We start from the raw sequence: 23,417 nt of genomic DNA on the forward strand, positions 1-23,417 counted from the left end.
CAAGCTGCATCCTTCCCTTCCCTCTTTCCATGTTGGACACTCTTCTAGTCATGGTAAACTGTGAAGCCCAGAGGTGGGCTCTGCAGCTGGCTACGTACCTTGCCAACCACAGTCCCTTCTGGTTCCGTGCCCGACACCTGTCCTGCCAGTGCCGTCCTCCAGCCCCCACCTGCCGTGCTCCCACCTGGGAGCCAGCTCTGTGGGACTCGTACTTGCACTTATTTCTTCCACAGAGCCTCCAGATGTTTCCCCCACAGCATGCTCCCCCGTCTCTCCAGGGCCCAGGGAAAGGCAGGACACACTCATCTTTCCCATGCAACAGCCTGTCCTTTTCCCCCTCATTCCCATCACTTTTCGTTTGAGTTCAGTGAATTCTAGGAACTGCTCCTCACCTCCTTCCATGTGCCTGCCCTCTGTCATTGACCCTCCAGGCTCCTCTTTTCCCTCCTCCTCTCCTGCAGTGACCTCTCACCCATTCTAGAAAGGCCACTTCTCCCTGGTGACTCTCTTCCTCTTTCCTCCCTCCTCAAGGTCCTTATTAAGGTCAGTTTGGAGTGTTCTTGATGGTTTCTCTCTCTCTCCAGCTTCTGTTTTTATTGTCTGGCTAAATGATAACAATACACACCTCATTTTGCCAAAAGCTGCATCAAATAGATTTTCTTCCCCAAAGCCCTGCTGTGCCCCAAAGCAAGAGGTGTCGAGCGCTTAAACGCACACGTGAGCTTCGCAACCTGGAGGATGGCTATTATACAAAAAAATAAGTATTGGTGAGGATGTGGAGAAAATGGAACCTTTGTGTCTTGTTGGGGGATATGTAAAATGGTATGGCTGCTATGGAAACGTGGTGGTTCCTCAAAAAGTTGAGCATAAAATTGCCATATGATCCACCAATCCCAAGTCTGGGTATATACCCAAGAGAACTGAAATTGGGGACTCCAAACACTCGCACACCCATGTTCATAGCAAGACTGTTCACAAGAGCCCAAAGGCGGAAGCAGCCCAAGATGATGAACACTATCACCATGTGAATGGGTAGGTAAGAGGTGGTACATTTGATGGAATATTCTTCAACCATAAAAAGGAAGGGAGTGCTGACATACGCTACGGTGTGGACAAATCTTGGGGAAGATGTGCACCAAGTGAACTAAGTCACATGCGAAAGGACAAACACTGCATGATTCCTCTTGTTGGAATGAGGTTCCCAGAATAGTCACATGCATAGCAACAGAAAGTAGACTAGAGGTTGCCAGGGAGCTGGGGGAGCTAGGACTGGGGGGGTTGTATGTCTGTTGGCGATCAGGACAAGTTCCAGAGATGGGTGGTGGGGACGATGACTGCACAATACTGTGAATGAACCTCATGCTACTGTACGCTTAAAAATGGTTACAATGGCAAACTGCATGTTATGTGTATCTTAGCACATTTTTTTAAAAAAATTAAGAAATGTTCAAGGTTTTGGGAGCAAGGGGGAAAAACCCCACATGTGACTGCACAGCTCCAGCGGGGATGTGGTCCCTTGGGGCCACCTCTCTCCTCAGGACCTGGGTCATCTCTTCAAGGACCAAACTCTGCCCACTCTGAACCACACCTGATGTGGCCGCCAGCGGCCTCCTCCCCGGAATCACCACAGAGTCTGAAGATGCCTGCAGGAAGCCCTCTCCTGGGGTCCAGGAGCCTCATTTCCATCACCCGGTCGCTGCAGGAACAGGACGAACTACCCTTCTGAATATCATCTAACAAACTTGACTTTGAGTTGGTTTATGATTTCTCCTTGTTCTTCTAGAGACACTGCATGGGACTTTAGTGACTCCTGAAGAGTCCTTCATTGTGGGGACATCTGGTGACTGTCACGGGTGAGGGTGGTGGTGGTTGTCACGGGTGAGGGGTGGTGGTGACTGTCACGGGTGAGGGTGGTGGTGACTGTCGTGGGTGAGGGTGGCGGTGACTGTCACGGGTGAGGGTGGTGGTGACTGTCACGGGTGAGGGGTGGCGGTGACTGTCACGGGTGAGGGTGGCGGTGACTGTCATGGGTGAGGGTGGTGGTGACTGTCGCGGGTATAATTTAAATAAATTACAGAATTTATCTTCCTTGTTAGACTCCTGGCACAGCGTCTGTCCCACCGCCAAGGCCGGTGCCCACTGTTTTCCAGTCTCTGGCCACGGAGCTGGAGAGCTGGGCTCTCAGTCTTTCTCCCTAGTGTCTCCCACACAGACTCTCTGAGTCTGCACCCATGTCTTGGTGTGTCTGCCTCTCTGATCCCAGCTCCGGGCTCTGCTTCTCTCTACGCCTGTCTCTGTGGCTTTGGCTGCCTCCTGGCCTCTGACAACTTCACTCTTGCCGGCAGGTCAGTGCGTCTCACAGTCCTGGCTTCACACTTCGTCAGCTGGATGCTCTGCGCCTGTGTACCCGGCACCCCCAGGCTGCCCAAAGTGGCCTTCCTGGCAAACCCGCAGCTCTTCTGTCAAGCCCACCTGCTCCAAATGAGCCATGCTCAGCTCGCACTAGCCTTCCCTACCCTCCGATACCACCTCAGAACCACTACCAGCTCCCAGCTCCACTAAGCCTTCTCTGAGCAAGACGATGGGGCAGCCCACGCGTGTTTGCATCCCAGCACCACACCTAGTACAGAGCAGGTCCACAGGCGTGTTTATCAAAAGAGCGAGTCTCCCCACCATCCTCATCCTCTCAGCAAATGTCTGTCCTCTGGATCTCATTCTGAGATCCATGCCTATACTGTTGGGGATCTCCCTCCTTTATCTTTTTTTTTAAAGATTTCATTTATTCATTTGAGAGAGAGAGAGAGAGAGCATGCACACATGCACGAGTGCGGGGAGGGGCCGAGAGAGGGGGAGAAGCACACTCCCTGCTGAACAGGGGCTCAATCCTGGAACTCCGGGATCCTGACCTGAGCTGAAGGCAGACAGATGCTTAACTGACTGGCCACCCAGGTGCCCCTCTCCCTCCTTTAGAATTGTTTAGTTCCTTGCTCTTTGCTCTAGCCTAGAGATCAAGGAGTGATGTCTAATTTGTAGCTGGTATCAGTACTTGCAAGATAGAGACACCTGAATAATACTGGTGCACTATGGCAATTTCTATCACGCTGTATTCCCTCCTTGCTTCATATATCATTATGTCACTTTCTGTGCTCTTTTACTGCCTCCTTGGATAGCTCAAACCCCAAAGCCCCAGTGTTCCCACAACTATCCCAATGGAGGCAGGAGCTGCTGCTCTCTGGCAGTAACTCCAGCAGGAGGGGAGGGCTCGGTGCTGGGAACCTCGGGGAGAGACTGTCCACTCTGCCAGCAGAAGGCTTTAGGGTTCACCCATTACCCCCTGCAATCCGTCCTTTTTGAATCCCAGATGCCTGGGTGAGACCCCTGGTTCTGTGTGCCCAAAGGCCACTGGACTTGAGTTTCCTGGTGTCAGACTCCTGACAGCGTTCCAGCTCTATGACAGCTGATGAACCCAAATGGTATTGGAGAGCCCCATGCTTTGCCTGGCCCCCTGCTGGCTTCTGAGAGCATCTGGAGATGAGGTGGCTTCATCCTGCCTCAGCCCTCCCAGCGTGAAGAGAGCTACACTCATCAGAGGAATGAACATGGTGGGAGGTGACTGGTGCCTTTCTTCACATTCCCCAAAGGAACATTTGAAAACACGGTGCACGGTTCAATGCTTCCCTCCCAACAGCACCCCTGTCAAAATACCCAATGTGGTCTAACCTCGAAGTCACTGCATCGGGCAGGAAAACGATGATGGATCTCACTGTTAAACCCTCTCCCTTATTGGCATGACAACAGAGCAAAATAGAGCTGAGATGAATATGAGTCTATTTTTGGCAGCTCCTTACGGAATTCATGCACACTGTGTATTTTGCATCATTTGAATCCTTGAGCACACTTGGAACTCGGAGGCAAACACTCATTTGTAAATGTTACAGCTGCCAAGGTTGGCTGGCAGCTCCGCTGGGTGACGTGTTAACTCTCACAAGGAAATAGGGGGAATGCTTGGAGCTGGGTTTTGGCTGGTGTGTGCTTACCTTGACCCTGTCCATACAGGCTTCCATCTTCAGCTGCTCTACAGCCTTCCTGGCTTGCGAGATGCTAGTGGTGCTGTTGTTGGACATGACTTCTTTCATTCTGCTGTCCCTGAAACAAGCGAAGTTGAAGGGTTGGAAAAGGCTTACCCTCCTCACCGTTCTCCCCTCTCCTGCCACCTACAGCTTCTCTGTCCGAGCCAGGGAGCGTTTGTGAGTAAACCCTCCTGGGACAAGAGAAGGAAATGCTTCACTAGAGTGATGGGAGCGAGACCTTCTGCTTTTGTTTGGCAAGACCTTCTCAGCCATGGGTATACCAGATGGTCCCAGCCAGCATTACTTTACTACCCCCATGACCATAGTAATGCCTTGACTTTTGTGTAGCACTTTGTTAGTAATAAATCATTTTCCTACACATTTGTTCATTCATTCTTCTAGCAGCCCTGAAGGTTGGCAAAACATATTAAGTTCTGTTTAGTAAGTAAAGAAAGTATAAAACTCAGAAATTAAGCCAACAGCTAAAGGTCTCACAGCCAAACTTTGTGGATCCAGAGTCCAAACTCAAAGCTTTGAAGCCTAGTGAAGGGTTCGTTCCATGTTTTCACGTGGCCCTCCGGCAATCTACTGCTTTAAGTACACATCTCCCCTGGAAACAACTGTTTTATTATTAATTTTAATTTGCTCTCATTCCAAAAATCTTACAGACTCTATGCTGGCAGTTTGTTTTTATTTTTATTTTTATTTTATTTAAAGATTTTATTTATTTGACAGAGAGAGACACAGCAAGAGAGGGAACACAAGCAGGGGGAGTGGCAGAGGGAGAAGGAGGCTTCCCGCTGAGCAGGGAGGCCGAGGCGGGGCTTGATCCCAGGACCCTGGGACCATGACCTGAGCTGAAGGTAGACGCTTAACGACTGAGCCACCCAGGCGCCCTAGCAGTTGGTTTTTAAACAATAATACACACACACACATACACACCCTATCCCAAGCATTGATTTTTTTTTCTAGAAGAAGGAAGAAATTCTCCCTGATCTGACATGGAATGCTGCCACAGGACTAGGAAGAAACCACTATAATGCTAACTCTTCCACAAGCAAGCATAGATTTCCACATAGATGCTGTAGGTTTCAGTTGCCCCAGCTAATGACAAACTACTTGGAAGGGGCCTAATCATTCAGCCTGAGAGCTGAAGGTGGGCCACACAGGGAGCGATGGCTTCCAAGGGCACACAGGGAGGAATGAGGAGGCTTGGCCAGATGTTGGCACATAGGCCACTCTCTGAGTTTTTCACACACGCGCTCTGTGGTCCAGGTGAGGTGTGGCAGCAGCTTCATTTGTCCACAGGCAACTTTTCAAAAAATAAAAGTCTCTCGTAAGATACAGATCAGCTGCCTAAAACACAGTTTGACAGGTGTGTGTTCCTGTCTTGGTTGGGAACTTCTACTCAACCAGAAGAGAAGGAGAATCAGGAATAGTTGGGGTTTAGAAACCCCAGGGGAACAGACACCTACACCCGGCCACGTAGAGATGTGCTTGCATTTCTGCACGTGTGTTCAGGTCCGTGTGTGTCCCCGTGTGTGTCCACATGCCTGAGGTGCCTGCCCCGTGCCCGTCCGTGCGTGAGTGGCTGTTCCCCTATGGATGTGTGTGTTTATGTGTATCCACGTGCCTGTGTATCCCCACAAAAGGAAGGAGGAGACACACACAGACACACACAGGGTTTCCAACCCTCCCCAGGCTGATGCAAGTCAAAAAGGACCCAAAAATCATTTCCCTCAGATCCTGATCCTCCCTTCCCATTCCTGAGCTTATCCTCTTTCCTCATCACTGACTTTGGGCTTTTAGGAGTTGGGGAGGACACTGAAGGAGGGGCACAGGGATGGCTGAGGAGAAGGTAGCTGAGGCCAACGTCAGCAGGAGTGAAGAAGGAAGACATAGGGGAAGGGCCTGGGGGCGGGGCTCTGCACCGTGAATGTGTGGGTGTGGGGGTGAGGAGGGGGTAAGTGGGAGTAGGTGCATCTGCACAGGAAGTGTTACCAGCGGAAGAGCCTTGGCAGACTGGAAGCGGCCTTCTCCCTCCCTCCAGCCCTTGACCGGCTGCACTGAGAGCACCTCGATCCCACTCAACTAGTTTCTCATTCTTCCCCTGTTTATAGAGAGGCACACATTTTCAACATACTCCACTCTGCAGCACAGAACTCTGGCTGATGTCTTAATATTTGGAAAAGATCCCACTGAGCTGTGTTTGGCTTCTTGTGTCCCAGAGATAGAATAAGCCGGCAGGTTGGGGGCTCCAGCCCCTGAGATGCATGGACTCTTACCCCTGCCTTGTCCTCTCTGTGTCCCTCTAGATGGGGACCACTGTCCACATCTCCAGTGTCACCTCTGAGCCCTCCTCACTCACCCCCTTACTCCTCCTCAGCTGCAAAGTGCCACATCCCTAGTGTCACCTAGTGTCACAGTCACCTAGCGGACAACCCCATGGTCACTCCCTCCCAAGACCTGTGTCTTTCCTTTGTCTTTCCTGCCACTGGTGCCATGATGCACAGGCAGCCTTTGTGGGTCCTCAAGGCTGCCCGCCATCCCACCCCCAGCCCCAGTCACCCCCTTGCTTTCCTTCCTTGTCAGGGCACAAGAGGAGAAACCCCATCTTTGGCTTCACTGACTGGGTCTTGCCATACTGGCCACTGGGGACTGACCCAGGGCAAAGTCAGGAGATGCATGGGGCAACCCACCCAGAGCCCCAAGCCGGATGTACCCTGGACAGTCCACCTCTGATCCTCGACACTGAGAGAACCTATTCTTCATGGTTTGGGCCACATCTGTTGGGGCCTCTGGCACTTATGGCTGGAAGCACCTCTTCATCCAAGGCTGATACTTCACGTGTGGTGGACCTGTCCCCCCTCAGGCTCTGCCCTATCACTCAGCTCTCTTTCTCCTGTAATGTTGGTGTCCCTGGGTGCCCTCTCCTCAGCGTATACAAATATATTTATGTCTTTTTCATCACCTTCAAACACATAGACAACAATACAACAGAAAAGCCACGCTCCCCTTAGTTTCCACTCTTACTTAAGAAAGAAGGGATAAAGGCGCCTGGGTGGCTCAGTTGTTAAACATCTGCCTTTGGCTCAGGTCATGGTCCCGGGGTCCTGGGATCGAGCCCTGCATTGGGCTCCCTGCTCAGCGGCGAGTCTGCTTCTCCCTCTCCCCCTCCCCCCTGCTTGGGTTCCCTCTCTCGCTGTGTCTCTCTCTGTCAAATAAATAAAATCTTTAAAAAAAGAAAAAGAAAGAAAGAAGGGATAACTACAGATGCCCTTAGAAGGACCCCCTACATAACTCGTGGTGGAGATGCAAAAAATAAGGACAGAGGGCACTCTTTCTGGGACACAGGATGACAAGCCTGCTCCACTCCACCTCTTCTGTCTGCTCTGCTGCCCCTCGGTCCTGTCAGACCCTCTTACAGGATGTTACCCGTCTTATCATCCATGACCCGTACGGTTTCATGTCTATATGTTCATGCTCTCCCTCCAAGTGGCTGGTAAGGTTACTCATCACACATGTACCCAGGACCTAGACTGTGAACCCCCAGACCTGGATGTCTGAAGTTCACAACCTCCTGAGGTGATTCTGGCATGGACCACAGGTGGAGAACCGTGGCTGGCTATAAATCACTTGTACTCCATTGTTCCTTTGTGTTCACCAGATGACCTTGAGAGGAGTTCTAAGCATCTTCAGGACCTAAATCAGTCCTTTAAAACATTTAATGGGGGTATGAACCCCTGGCGATCTTGATAAAACAGATTTTGATGGAGCAGTTTGGGGTTTGGTCCAAGAGTGTGCATTTCTACCCAGCTCCCAGTTGCTGCTGGTCTGAGGACCACACATTGAGTAGTGAGGCTCTGAATGAATCACTGAATGTTAATATTGAAAGGGAACTTACAGGTCCAGGTCCAATCCCCCTACTTTTCACATGAGGAAATATATTCAGGGAGGTTAAATAACTTGATTTTGTTGAGCTCCTTCATGGAAGTGGAAGGAAGCTTTTCCCTAGTGTGGCTCCCAGCCTGTCGCCCCTCCTGGACTTCGTAAGGCATTTGGGACAGAATTAGGGTCCCCCCCCCGCCACCTGGTCTATCCTGCTCTCCCAGGACAGACTCACCCCTCAAGTGAACTTGAACTTTGCCTAATTTGGGACTGAGATGGCAGGGGGCTTCCCCTGTGGGAGGCAACACAACCCAAGGAGACCAGCTGGTGCTTTTTGCCAACTGGAGCTAACAGCAACTGGTCTCTTAAAGACGACCCACAGGAAGGTTCGTGAGGCCCTCCCTCCCCCACTGGCCAGGTAGCTCTTAGGTTCCATCTGAATAACATCTCTGCCCTTTCAAGGCTATCCAGGCACTGTTCTTGCATGTGAACCAATGGATGTCTCTCCACATGCCTAAGTGTGTATGGGCACCCCACCTCGACCCAAAAAGAAAAATGGGAGTAGAGGCAAAGTGGATATGGAACAAAGCTAATGGTGCACGCTGGCTGTTGGAGGACCACTAACTCGACTCTCGGCTTTTGAGAAGACGAGGCAGATGGGAAAATGAGCCAACTGTTCGGAGAACGGGCTCTGTCACTGCCCTGGTCAGGCAGTCCTTTCTTCCTGGGTACACAGGAACCCCCTCACCCACAGACAGGTTTCACAGGGAGAGTCTTTCGGGCTGCGTCCTGCAGTGCGTAACTCAGAGTCAGGTGGGAGGGGGTGGGCAGTGTAAGGCTCACATAGCTTGGTTTCCCACTCAAGGTCCAGCAGCCCATGGAGATGGCTCGATTCCCCTCCCCCGTGTCCCCCAACGGGGGGTGGGGAACATCCACTCACACGGGGGATGATGTGAGGTGGTGGGCAATTTGTAAGACAGCCTTCATAAGGGCCCTGCATCCACTGTGGAAGGAGCAGAGGGGGACAGGATGGGGACAACTGCTAGAAGAAAGTGATAGTGTGAGCACCCGGCCCCACATCAAGGACCCCGACAGCCCAGCCTCCCCGCGGGCCCACACGCGCACCGCTGGCAAAGAGCTGCTCTCCATGCATAACCCACCTTCGGACAGGACACATCACTTCCTCACCTGTTGAGAGGCGGCGCAGTGACAGGCTGGTGGCCAAGCGGTAGCAGCTGACAGTTGTCAGATGAGAGGCTGATTCGGGGCTCCTGCTTTGAGGCTCACCTGAAAACACAACCAGAGTTGGGTCGGCAGGTGCAACAGAAGCTGGGTGTCCCCTGAACCGCCCACCTCCCAGAGGCCTCTCGTCCTGCTCCGCAGCCGCCTTGGTGAGCCCGCGGAGTCTCGTGGCAGACCACACGGGAGATGGGGAGCTCCAGGCAGAAAGAGGAGCCCCAGCCTGACACCGCAGAGTAGGAGCATCTCGAGGCCACAGGCTGCCCTGTCTCTCCCTTCCCGGCCTGGATGCCTGGACGCCGCCCCCAGCCCCCCGCGCCATCCCACTTCCAGCCAACTTCTGCCAAACAGAAACAGTTTAGAGGTCTTTTCTTATTATACAAAGCTAGGCCAATTGTAGAAAAATGGGAATAGAGAGAAAATGACAGCAAAGAAAATGAAAACCGAGGATAATGCCTTTTCCCAGAGATGACCACAGTTATTCCTACGCCTATTAGAAATAAGCTGATTCCAACTGAAGGACATTTAGCACAGAAGAGATGACTCGATCGGGTGGCTTTGAAGACTTCTTTAAAGTCAGGAACTCTCCGCAGACAAATAGCTTGTTGCTTCCCTCCTCTGGAGAGGCTGACTCTGGGACAATGGGCGCGTCCCCCAGGGGTGTCGTGAACACCCCACCCTATAGCATCCATGTCCCAGGGATCCCAGAGACCTTGCAGCAAAAATAAATGCAGGCCAGGAATGGGCTGGACTTCGGGGAAGGATGCGAGCAGTCGTGCTCAGTGCATTTTCCCCAGCCCATTGCGGAGGATATAGCACTTCCCCACTGTGAGTTTCACTCAACCCCACCATCTTCCAAAGGGAGATAGACAGACAGACAGACAAGTCCTCGAGAGGAGGCCTGCTGTCCTGCAGGGGCAGAGCCTAAACCCCGCCTCCTAGCCAGATGACTTTACAGTCGGGCTCCAGGAGTCTTCCCTGCCCATCCTTTGGACAGACATGACCCCTGGTGGAGGGGGTATGGGTGGGCGGCTGGGGAACAAGCCTCCAGACCAACCCAAGTCCCCCTCCGCTCCCTGACTTCTGCTTCCTTCGGTTATCTAATCTTTATTCTTTTCTTTCTTTTTTAAAGATTTTACTTATTTATCTATTTGAGAGAGAGAGTGAGCGAGCGAGAGGGAGAGCACAAGCAGAGGGAGAGGGAGAGGGAGAAGCAGACTCCCCGCTGAGCAGGGAGTCCGATGTGGGGCTTGATCCCAGGACCCTGAGGTCATGACCTAAGCTGAAGGCAGACGATTCACTGACTGAGTCTCCCAGGCGCCCCTCGCATCTTTGTTCTAAAGTCAGATGTGCCCAGGGGAATGCTCTCTACTCTCAGTGTCTTCATCCTTAAAAGGGAGGCAGACAGACGTTCCTCTGAGTGGGTGTCACATCACAGTTCCCCGCAAATGTCCTATAAGAAATGCTACAAACAGGATGAGAAAAGCCAGGCGAGAACCAGAACAATACACAGAGGATGTCGACATTTGCTTTATGAAGTAGATTAGGCATTTTGTCCCTGGACACATCCTCTCTTAGAGGTCTGAGGATTCATGCAGCAAATGCTCTTGCCTGGCTCCATGAAAAGGTTGCCTGGTCCTAGAAGTTGGTCATTCTTTTGCTCCTTCCTTTGGAGGACCACACCACACACCAGCACAGTGAAGACTTGTGACGAGTCCTTCGGTGAAGAAACCTGTTTACTCAACCCGCCACTCCTCAGATGATTGATTTGGGAACACCCCAGGTTTTGTTTTTTTCATGGAACGATGCATCTCATACGTTTTCATCACACACTGGGGTGTGTGACCCACGGAGACAAGTGGTACGGCAGCTCTGGCTGCCCAGAGGGCTGATGCGATGGAGGACAGCAGGGCACCTGTGCACCATTCTCCAGGCCCCTGCCCAGACCCATCGTGGGCAGGTCTCCCTCTACCAGCGGTCCCTGAACTGGCTGCTATCAGAATCACCTGGGAGCTCAGTACCACCGAGGCCTGGCTCTATCCCACCTCAATGACCCTGGGCCTCTGCGCTCTTTCTGGGCTCTCCAGGGACTCTGACACCTCAAGTTCTCAAACGACTGCCCAGGTCTGTCGGTCTGAGACTCTGCTGTGCGTCTGAATCACCTGGGGCATTTAAAGGTGAGACGCGCGGGTCACACCCCAGACCACGGAAGTCAGCGTGCAAGCCACATCTGAAAAGACACAGCTCTAGTCTGTGTCTATGCTGGTGCTTGTCAAACTCAGATGTGCATGTGATTCACACGGATCTCAGGCTCTCATTCAACAGATCCAGGTGGGCCTGGGATGCACCTGCCTCTACAGCCCGGGAGGTTGTTACAGATACATAATCGGGTCCCACCCAGACCTTTGGAACTTAATCTGCATTTTAACCTGAGTGATTCATCTGTAAATTAGAGTTGGAGGGGTTCCATGCTGGAGCAGGGGGGCCCAGTGCCGCTTTATTGGAGACTCTGAGCCCAAGGTGAAGAGGCTTTATTGAAGACACAGGAGTCAGTAGGTGGGGGATGGTAGAGTCGCTGTTCTCCCGACCCTCGTGTTATTCACACTCCCACCCAGCTTTTGCACGTGATTTAGTTGCTTCTGGTAGTTCTTGGAGAGACCATACATTAGGAAAAGACTCAATTTCTCCTCGTCCACTTGGCATCTGCATAGCATTTTCCATCCAATGCTTGGGGCATATTTCAGAAATCAACCCACCAACCTGCCTTGGGCCCCAGGAAGAGCTTTAGACACCTTCCCAGGACCACTACTATTTCTCAAAGTGAGACAAATTGTTGGCGCTGACAGGAGCTTAGCTTCTGATTGGCCTCCTTGATCTGTTGCTAAAAAACACTGCTTTTTAATAGCACCCAATATGCTGCCATGATGTTTTCAAAAGCCACCAAACAGAAAAAAACATACTCCTCTGCACACAAAATGCTGTGGTCCTGTTGTGAAGGCCTAGAAAGATCCACCATGGGACCACCAGCTGGCTGGGAGGCTCTCAAGGGTAGAAGCTGGTTTTACTAATGTCTGTGTCCCCAGGACCAACCCAGCACAGGCCTATGTCCATGTTCATATAGATGTGACTCACATAGGCATGAAAGAACTAACTGGGGCTTCATAGCAATGGCGTTAATTCTCCATGACTGCTGTTATTTCAGTTCTTGAATGGAGCTAATTCAGCTTCCAGTTGTGAAGTGTAATGCCCTCAAGTCCTTTCATATTTGCTGATGGTGTGGTGCTGGGCCTTGAGGAACCAAAATCACGGTCTCTATTCTCACAGAGCTTACAGTCTAGTGGGGGGTGCCGCATATTGTTCAAGCAATCGTGCTGATGAATGATGGAGGCACGCAATTCTTAGTGGGTCTCTAACCAAAGAACCTGACCTGGCCTGAAGGTCTATGTTGGTTTCTATGAGAGATTCTGAAGCTGTGAGGAGGAATGAGACTTGCCTGCCCTCACAGAGCTCAGTGTCTGAGGGAGAGAAGGTAAATAAGTAATGGTCATGGTGTGATAGGTGTATGTGGGGCTGAACCCATTCTCTCCTTTTCTAATAATAACGTAACTATGGCCCATCGTGAGGGGAAGATGGCGGAGCAGGAAGATCATGAGGTTACCTCCTCCCGTGGACACATCAAGCCTGCAACTACATATAGAGCAACTCTCTCTGAGGATGACCTAAAGACTGATAGAACAGATCTTCCACAGCTAAACACATAAAGAAAAAGTCGTATTGAGAAGGGCAGGAGGGGCAGGGATGGGGTCTGATCAAGAACCACACCCCAGGCCTGGTAACCCACAAGCAGGAGGAATATCACAGGTGCAGAGGTCCTCCCTGAGGAGCAAGGAGTTCAAGCCCCACATTGGGCATTCCCTGCCCTGGGAATCTGCACCTCCAAGAAGACAAGCCCCCAATACATCTGGCCTTAAAATTCAGCTGGGGGAGCTGGAGTGCTACAGGAAACCAAGACTCTGCCGTTAAATCTCTCTCACTCTGAGAACCAGGACTTTGAAAAGTGCCTAGGTTATATGTGAAGGAGACTTGTTTATTAATTTTAGGGCATGTGCCAACAGGACAGGAATCTGTAGGAACTTTCTCTGGGAATGGATGTGCTGGAAGGTGGCATATTTCTTGCCCTCCTTCAGCCTAAATGGCAGCATGAGAAAAGAAAACAGTATGTACGAAGGAAACCTCATAAGGCTATCAGGTGATTTTCCAGCAGAAACTTTGCACGCCAGAGAGAATGGCATGATATCCTCAAAGTGTTGAAGGGAAAAAAACCTGCAACCAAAAATACTCTACCTGATTATTCTGATTATTATTCAGAACTGAAGGAGAGAGAGTTTCCCAGACAAACAAAAGTTAAAGAGTTCATCACCACTAAACTGGCCTTATAAGAAATGTTAAAAAGGATTTCCTTAAGCAGAAAAGAAAAGGCTATAACTAGAAGTAAAAAAATTATGAAGGAAAAAATGAAAAATAAAAAGATGTAAAATATGTTATCAAATATATAAGACATGGACTGGGGAGTAAACACGTAGTGCTTTTAGAATGTGTTTGAACTTAAGCAATCATCAACTTAAAACAGACTGCTATATCTCCATAGGGTGAACATATGAACCTCATGGTAACTACAAACCAAAAACCTATAATAGATACACAAAATATGAAGAGAAAGGAATCTGAGCGTAAGACTAAAGAAAGTCATCAAATCACTAGGGAAGAGAGCAAGAGAAAAAGAGAGGAACAGAGAAGAACTACAAAAACAACCAGAAAACAAAGAACAAAATGGCAATAAGAACATAAGAATCAATAATTACTTTAAATGTAAATAGACTAAATGCTCCAATTAAAAGACACAGAGCAAGGGCGCCTGGGTGGCTCAGTCGGTTAAGCGACTGCCTTCGGCTCAGGTCATGATCCTGGAGTCCCGGGATCGAGTCCTGCATCGGGCTCCCTGCTCGGCAGGGAGTCTGCTTCTCCCTCTCCCACTCCCCGTTTGTGTTCCCTCTCTCGCTGTGTCTTTCTCTGTCAAATAAATAAATAAAATCTTTAAAAAAAATAAAAAAAATAAATAAATAAAAGACACAGAACGAATGAATGGATGAAAAAACCCCAAGTCTCATCTATATGCTACCTACAAGAGACTCACTTCATACCTAAAGACACATGCAGCCTGAAAGTGAGAAAATATAAAAAGATATTTCATGCACTGGAAATGAAAAAAAAAGGCTGGAGTAGCAATACTTATATCACACAAAATGGACTTCAAAACAAAGACTGTAACAAGAGACAAAGAAGGGCATTAGGTAATGATAAAGGTATCAATCCAACAAGAGGATCTAACAATTGTAAATGTCTACACACCCAACATGGAAGCACCTAAATACATAAAGCAAATACTAACAGACATAAAGGGAGAAACTGACAGTAATACAATGATGGTAGGGGATTTTAACACCCACTTACATCAATGGATAGATTGTCCACACAGAAAATCAATACAGAAACCAGTGGCTTTGAATGACACATTAGACCATATGAACTTAACAGATACATACAGAACATTCCATCCCCCAAAAGCAGAATATACATTCTCTTCAAGTGCACATGGAACATTCTCCAGGTTAGATCACGTTAGGCAACAAAACAAGTCTCAAAAAGAATTTAAGAAGATTGAAATTATTTCAAGCATCTTTTCTGGCCACCATGCTAAGAAACTGAAATGACAAGTTTCATTACAAGAAAAAAAAAACCTGGAAAAACACAGACACATGGAGGCTAAACAACATGCTAGGAAACAAGCAATGGGTCAATGAAGAAATCAAAGAGGAAATACAAAAAAATACCTTGAGATAAGTGAAAATGAGAACACAATATTCCAAAAACTTTGGGATGCAGAAAAGCAGTCCTAAGAGGAAGTTTATAGAAAAACAAGAAAAATCTGAAATAAACAATCTAACTTATACCTTAAGGAACTACAGAAAACTAGAAAAAAACCCCAAAGTTCACATTAGCAGAAGAAAGGAAATGGAAATCAGAGCAGAAATAAATGAAAGAGACTAAAACAAACAAACAAAAACCAATAGAAAAGATCAACAAAACTAAGAGCTGGTTCTTTGAAAAGATAACCACAATTGATAAACCTTTAGCCAGATCCATCAAGAAAAGAGAGGACTCAAATAAATAAAATCAGAAAGAGAAGTTACAACTGGCATCACAGAAATGCAGAGGATTATGATTTTTTGTGTCTAATTTTTACACAAAATTATACACCAAAAACCTAGAAGAAATGGATAAATTCCTAGAAACATACAATCTTCCAGGACTGAATCAGGAAGAAACAGAAAATCTGAACAGACTGATTAGTAGTAATTGTAATTACTAGCAATGAAATTGAATTGGTAATCAAAACTCCCAACAAACAAAAGTCCAGGACCCGATGGCCTCACAGGTGAATTCTACCACACGTTCAAAGAAGAGTTAAGACCTATTCTTCTCAAAGTATTCGAAAAAACAGAAGAGGAAGGAAAACTTCCAAATTCATTCTATGAGGGCAGCATTAACCTGATACCAAAACCAAAGACTACAAAAAAAAAAAAAAAAGAGAGAGAATTACAAGCCAATATCTCTGATGAACATAGATGCAAAAATTCTCAACAAAATATTAGCAAACCGAATTCAAAAATACATTAAAAAGATCATTCACCAAGGGGCGACTGGGTGGCTCAGTCATTAAGCGTCTGCTTTCGGCTCAGATCATGATCCCAGGGTCCTGGGATCGAGCCCCGCATTGGGCTCCCTGCTCTGTGGGAAGCCTGCTTCTCCCTCTCCCATTCCCCCTGCTTGTGTTCCCTCTCTCGCTGTGTCTCTCTCTGTCAAATAAATAAATAAAATCTTAAAAAAAAAAAAGATCATTCACCAAGATCAAGTGGGATTTATTTCAGGCATGCAAGGATGGTTCAATATTTGTAAATCAGTGTGATACACCACATTACCAATATGAAGGATAAAAATCATATGATCATCTTAACAGATGCAGAAAAAGCATTTGACAAAATTCAATATCCATTCATGATTAAAGCTTGAAAATACTTTCAAATCTTGACACAAAGGCAGTAATTTAAGAAATTCTATTTGGAAAACCAAATATGAAGCATTAATTATAGTGAGGATTCCACCTTATGAAGCCATGTTCACTTCTAGGGGTTTAATAGTTCTGGGCACAGACTGGTGGGCTACACCTACCAGATCCCACATGTCCCCAGGAAAGAGCACACTGCAGACAGAGCCCGACACACAGCCCTGAGTTACTAACCATACCTTGGTCTTGAGTCACTATTTCCAATACCGCAGGGTACCTATCATGCAGCTTTGCTCTTTGGTCCAATCCCCATAGGTTAAGGGGGCTACGAGTAGAAATGTAAGGATGTTGCTCTTTTCACCCTAAAATCCTGTTAGATACTAGGGCCTCAAAGTGGCACTGCTTTGGGCATAAAAACTGTGGAGAGGTTCTCCTAGCATTCATAGCAATCATTTATTTAAGATACATTGGTTTTGAATTGCCACAAAGATTTTATGCATCGAGTCAACATGTTGGGAGTGCCCCCCAATAATGGAGCTTCAAAACAAGGGGGAGGGATATTTCACCAGAAAAGTCATAACCATGTAGTAGCAAAGGCACAGACTTTCTGTACATGTAGAAGCCAAAAGTGGTACTTCAGCCTCCCAAGAGGAATTTTGCTTTTTTTCTCACAGTCATGCCAGGGTAGAGCTGAATATCCTGACCCCTGAGCAGAGAATCAGATGCTGTCACACCAGGCTGCGGTGGGAACATGGTCCCCTCGGTTAGGACAAGGCCATGGCCATCCCTGCTCTGGCTTGAACCACTTTACAATGTAAACACAGTAATAGTTGAGCTTGACGCATTTTACAATCTGAGCCTCCGTTACTCAATTTACATCTTTATTGCCTGATAGCATCTGCCCGATGTGATAACAGCTCAAAACCAGCACAGGGATAAGGAGCTTTCCATGTGGCAAGGATTGTAATGGACCTGAGGGACAAGGGGATTCTTAGGAGAGCGCTCTGGGTCTGATTGAGGCTGGAGCCTGCTGGTCACCAGTCACCAGGTGACCACCCTCCTTTTCTGGCCCCAATTAAGGTCAAGAAAATTAGAGAAGGTTGGTAGACCAGCTGTTATATTTGAGGGCACTGGACAAGTTAATGCAGAATAAACAAGAGAAAGAGAATCCAGGTCCATCTTCTGTGGGACCCTTAACACTTCCCACTCTCTCACCTATATGGCCACCCCCAGACATCCTCTAATTATTTCTTTGGCTTTGCAGATAAGAGTCCAAAAATCTTATGCGGCAGGAATAAGCATTAAAAAATCTTTTTTTATATCATATAATCATATAAAGATTGCTGTTTTTATATCAGCATTCACAGAGTATGAAGTTAATTCTTTTTCTGCCTGCTGGATTAAATGTTCATTATGCAAACTGGACCATGCCGTTGACCAAGGTGAATACAGTGAAGAAGAAAGACTCATGTCCTGTGTGTGGTACCTTATAGTGTATAAAGAGATACTTTTCATTTTTTCTCAGGGCAGGTCACTCAGTGGATAGGTCACTGCACCAAGGAAGAAAAGACAGTTGAAAGGTGATGTGGCTGGGCCTGTTTACTGGCTTCCTAGGACTACCATAACAAATTACCACAAACTTGGTGACTTGAAACCTGGTATTATGTATTCTCAAAGTTCTGGAGGCTAGAAGTTTGAAGTTAAGACCATTAAGACCATGCAGGACCCTGTTCTTTTTGAAGGTATTAGGGAGAGGATCTTTCCTCTCCTTTTCCTGGTCTGGGGGCTCCCAGCAATCCTTGGCATTCCTTGCCTGTAGACACATCACTCCTATCTACATAGCCCCCTCTTCTCCACGTTTCTGTGTCCCCTTCTTTTCTTACAAGGGCACCAACCATGTACTGGATATGAGGCCTTCCCTAATCCAGTATGACCTCATCTTAACTAATTACATTTGCAAAGACCCTATTTCCAGATAAAATCACATTGTGAAGTTCCAGGTGGGTAGAAATGGGGGGGCACTATTCAACCCAATATCACCATGAACCCAAGATTGTGGCTATAGGTCTGTGATTGTTTCTACAAAGCCTCACATATGTTTTGCTCTTTGTAACACCTGTAATAAAACACCTCTCTGAGAATGGCATGGTGTTTCATAGCTGAGTGAAAGAAATTCATCTTAGGGTGACGGGAACATGGGCTGAGAAACAGTCTACACAAAAGAATTCATAACCTATACCCATCTTAATTTCGCCACTTTACAAATGAAATAACTGAGGTCTAGCATGTTATCTCCCCCCAAAGTCATTAAATAGCTAATTAGTGGAGAAAATATGACGAGAACCCCACGTCAATCACCCATCATTCATTTATTTGACCCTTACCGCGTCAGGCACAGCGCTGAAGAAATGAGGGAGTGACACAAACACTATTGTCCCCCTCTATTTCATGTGGGAGACAAATCTCACAGCAGTATATGCAATCAGAGATCCCAGGTGCCATCATGGAAGTCTGTGAAGGGTAGAGGGGCCAAAGAGGAGAGGACAGATTCTTCTTGGGGTGGGCAGGGTGGTAAGGAGAAGAGTGGGAGGGCTTCATACTCAAGCTGAGCCTGGAAGGTGATTAGGAGCCCACCAGGCAGAGGAAACAGCATGTGTGAAGGTAGACAAACTGCACACAAGCCTGGCATGCTCTAAAAACTGCATACTTCTTTGTTCCTAGAGCCTGGGAATGCAGGGGTCAGATCACAGAAGGTCTCGAATGCCACTCTGAGGGGGTGAGACTTGTATCAAGCAGGCAGTTATAATCAATTGAAGGATATCTAAACAGAGAGGTAATAAGATTGCTTCTACATTTTAGAAATCACTTCAACCTAGTGTGCAGAATGTACCAGAGGTGAAGGAGATAAGCAAGCAGACGAGTTCAGAAGCTCCACGAGTCTAGATGAGAGACTCCCTGTGTGCAATGGGAGCTCTGGCAGGGAGATGAGGTGGAGGGTGATGGGAAGCTGGTACGGGGATGGAAGCACAGAGAGGATGACATTAGGATCCGAATGTTGGGGAAGGTGGGGAAGGAAGGCTCCTGGCCCATTGTCAGGGAGACAGTGCCGTGCCACTCACCAGGCTCAAGAAGAGAAAGTGGGGTTTGCAGGAGTGTGCAATGAGTCCATGTGGGGCAGGCTGCACTTACAGTGACCTTAGGACACTGAAGACAACATGCCCAGCAGACAGGCGGACTGACAGGGATGCAGCTTAGAAGTGAGTTAGAGCTGAAGATGGCAGAATTGTAACTCATGACTTAGGGGCACCAGAAGTCCACTCGAGGAAGGGCTCAGAGGAGGAGGGAGCATGAACCACAGGGCAGGGCCAAGCGAAAGGGAAAGAGGAAGGAGACCCCATGCTCATCCCTGCTCCATTTCCTTGCTCTTCAGTCTGCATTTTCAGAATTGTAGAAGTAAAAGATTCAATACCGATAAAGCCAATAAATTATTGGCTAGGGTCGAGACCAAGATGGCTGGGAGACATGCTGCCTTCCTCGAGAATGCCTGGGCCAAGGAGGCGGTGCTGGTCATGTCCTTCACCACTGGGGGTCTTGATATAATTCTGCCCCCCCAGCCCCTTTACCAAATAAGCCACCACGATCAACCAGGCTAGCCCCTACACATATCCAGTGCCCCCAAGATGATGGGAACATGCCCTGTGTGCCCAGCCAGCCTGAAGACCCCCCCAGAGTCCAAGCTTGCAGGGGCTGAAGAAACTGTGAGTGAACACCTCTGGTGACAGGAAGGAGGGCCCCTCCCCTGAGGCCAATAAAATGTGAAAAGTGAAAAAAATCCCCTCCAAAACATAAATTATTCTTTATGGACCAAATGGCACAAACTTGCTAGGACTATGTCTGAGCTGTTGGCCATCACCATTGCCAATGGTGTGGAGCTTGCTCTCGGGGAGACACCTGCCTGCAGAGGTAACCATGCAGACTCTGAACTATATACAGTTGACCCTTGAACAACGTGGGAGTTAGAGGTGCCAACCCTCCACGCAACCAAAGATCTGCATATAACTTCCGACTCCCCCAAAACTTAACTACTCATAACCTACTACCCACCGGCAGTCTTATCAGTAACATAAATAGTCGATTAACCCTTATGTTGTATCTTAAAGGTATTTTATACTGTATCCTTACAATAAACTAAGCTGGAGAAAAGAAACTGTGATTGAGGAAATCATAAGGAAGAGAAAATACATTCACAGTACTGTTCTGTATTTATGGGGAAAAATACCCACGTCAGTGGACCCTCACAGTTCAAACCTGTGTAGTTCAAGGGTCAACTGGACACTGTATGTCAGAAACTATGTAGTCAAAAAATGCCAGCACACATTCAGTGGGTCATGTCCTTTGATTGGGGAGAAGCGGTTCATGCCAGTTTGTCTGGCTGCCTCTCCCAGCCGGATCCCTTTCACCCCCCGGCAGTTTTCAGCCATCTTGCTCGGGTTCAGGGGCAGCTTCCAGTACGAGAGCAGAGTAAAACCAGTGGCTGTCACGAGTCTGGATGCACTGTCTCTCTCCAGGAGGGTTCCTCCTGTCCCCCAGGGCAGCCCTCTCCCCTCACTCTGGTCGCTCACTTGATCGTGGGCTTCAAATGCCATGGCCTAAGCCCTGTTGGGAAACCGTAGTCTTGGCAGACAAATGGACCAAGCTAACCAATGAAGACAAGACGGTTCCATTCTCTGGGACCAGTTCCAGGAAACCCTGTTTCAAAAGACACCCCTGCTGGCAACTGCATTTTATCTCTTACCATTTTGTAAGGCAAATTTACAGTGAAATGCTTGAATTTCTAAATAAATTTGTTGAGGTGACATTCACCTGACATAATGAACTATTTTGAAGTGAACATTTAGTACATTCACGATGTTGTGCAAACACCACCTCTATCTAATTTCAGTACATTTCCATCACTCCAAAATAAAACTCCGTACTCAGTAAGCGGTTCTCTCCAGAGTCCCTAGCAACAACCAACCTGTTCTCTGTCTCTATGGATTTGCTTATTTGGACATTTTGTATAAATGGAATAATTCAATAGCTGCTCTTTTGTGTCTGGCTTATTTCACTAGCATAATGTTTTGGGGTTATATCCACCTTGCAGCATGCATCAGCGCTTCATTCCTTTCTATGACTGAATAATACTCCACTGTAAGGATATACCACAATTTTTTGTGTATACTTCTTTTGATGGACATTTGAGCCATCTCTACCTTTTGACTATTGGGATTACTGCTGCTTTGACATGCACTTGTTTCGAACCATTTTACATTCCCTCCAGCAATGTAGGAGGGTTCTAATTTTTTCACATCCTCACCAACATTGTTATTTTCCATTTGGGGGGATTATCGTCATCCCAGTAGGTATGAAGTGGGACCTCACTGTGGTGTTCATTTGCATTTGCCTCATGACCACTGATCTTTTTGAAAGTCTTCTCATGTGCTTATTGGCATCATTTACTTTTCAAGAATGGTCTTAATGTGGGGCACCTGCCTCTTGATTTCGCCTCAGGTCATGATCTCAGGGTCATGAGATCAGGCCCTGCATTGGGCTCCATGCTCATTGTGGAGTCTGCTTGGGATTCTCTGTCTCCCCCTTTCTCTCTCTACCCCTCCCCTCCCACTCGTGCTCGCTCACTCTCTCTAAAATAAATAAATAACATCTTAAAAAAAAAAAGAATGTCCTTAATGTTAAACTTAAAATTTTCTAACAATCTCAAGTTCACAGAAAGGTTCCAAGTACAGCACAAAGGATTTTTCTCTGAACCACTTGAGCATGAGTTGCCATCCTGAGTCCCTATTACTCCTCAATACCACGGATCTCCTGAAAACAAGGACATTCTCCTATGCAACCATAATACGACCGTTAAAGTCAGGACAGTGTATACTGATATATCCCTATCATCTGATCCTCAGACTCCATTCAAGTTTCATAAAAAGTACCAATAATGTCCTTTATAGCAAAAGGAAACCAACCCTGCCAGCACTTTGGTCTTGGACGTCTGCCTCCAGAACTGTGAGAAAATAAATTTCTGTTGTTTAAGCTGCCCTCCCCTGTGGTCCTCTGTTTTGGTAGCCAAAGCAGACTAATACAGCTCCTCATTGGTTGTAAGAGGAAAGCCAACCACATTCGTTCAGTGCAATGCCACGGACTGACCAAACACTCAGACTCACACGACTACAATAGGACACAGACCCATCTATTCAGAAAGATGAGGACAGAAGGCCCGGCTGGTCAGCAGGACAGTGTCAGGACATCTCATGAAGAGGCCTTCAGAAGTTCTTACTGCGGTTTATATAACGTCCAGGAGTTATCTTATCCCCAAGTGGTGCAAGGAGATGAGATCTATGTGGGTAAGTGTGGAGTCCACCTTGGTGCAAAAGACCCCTGCCCACAGAAGCAGTATCTCTTCAAAATAGCTTTGAGGGCCCCACAGGGACATGCCACTTAGAAAAGTCACCAGAACTCGGGAAAGTCCAAAGTGTAGTGTCTACATTAGGTATTTGAAGTTCATTCATAGTTGCTTGCAGTCCATAAGTAATTTATCAATCGGGGGACATCCTGACTATAAGCAATGTCACATGACAATACAGTTTACACTGTCTTATCTGGTTTCCAAGGTGTCGTAGGTAGGCAGAAAATTGGCTTCCCAAAGATGCTCATGTTCTAATTCCCAGAACCTGTAAATAGGTTATGTAACATGACAAGGAGAAGATAAGATAGCAGATGGAATTAAGGTTGCTAATCAGCTGACTTTAAAATAGGGAGGTTAGTGGCGCCTGGGTGGCTCAGTCATTAAGTGTCTGCTTTTGGCTCAGGTCATGATCTCCGGGTCCTGGAATCAAGCCCCACGTCGGGCTCCCTGCTCAGCAGGGAGTCTGCTTCTTCTCTGCTCCTCCCTCTGCTCGTGCTCCCCTCCCCCGCAAATAAATAAATACGATCTTTAAGAATAAAATAAAATAGGGAGGTTAACCTGGATTATCTGGGTGGGCCCAATGTAATCACAAGGGTTCTTATAAGAGAAAGAGGGAGGCAGGAGAGTCAGTGTCAGAGTC

General features: G+C 47.7%; 1 protein-coding gene and 1 pseudogene across 1 annotated transcript in view; one reads left to right on the forward strand and one right to left on the reverse strand.

Moving 5' to 3' along the window:
- Window positions 1-23,417, reverse strand: part of GNG4 (G protein subunit gamma 4) — a 66,342-nt gene that overhangs the window by 21,635 nt on the left and 21,290 nt on the right. Inside the window, exons 2-3 of the mRNA XM_031016834.2 lie at window positions 9,147-9,245; window positions 4,038-4,146 (exon numbers count right to left, since the gene is read on the reverse strand). Coding sequence (XP_030872694.1) covers window positions 4,038-4,136 — 99 coding nt within the window. The 5' untranslated portion in view covers window positions 4,137-4,146; window positions 9,147-9,245. The remainder of the gene's footprint in view (window positions 1-4,037; window positions 4,147-9,146; window positions 9,246-23,417) is intronic.
- LOC102747522 (NADH dehydrogenase [ubiquinone] 1 alpha subcomplex subunit 3 pseudogene) lies at window positions 18,888-20,085 on the forward strand (annotated as a pseudogene).

Source organism: Leptonychotes weddellii, chromosome 6 (assembly GCF_054177405.1).
Source record: "Leptonychotes weddellii isolate Sample4059 chromosome 6, ASM5417740v2, whole genome shotgun sequence".
In the NCBI taxonomy this organism is placed as follows: domain Eukaryota; kingdom Metazoa; phylum Chordata; class Mammalia; order Carnivora; family Phocidae; genus Leptonychotes; species Leptonychotes weddellii.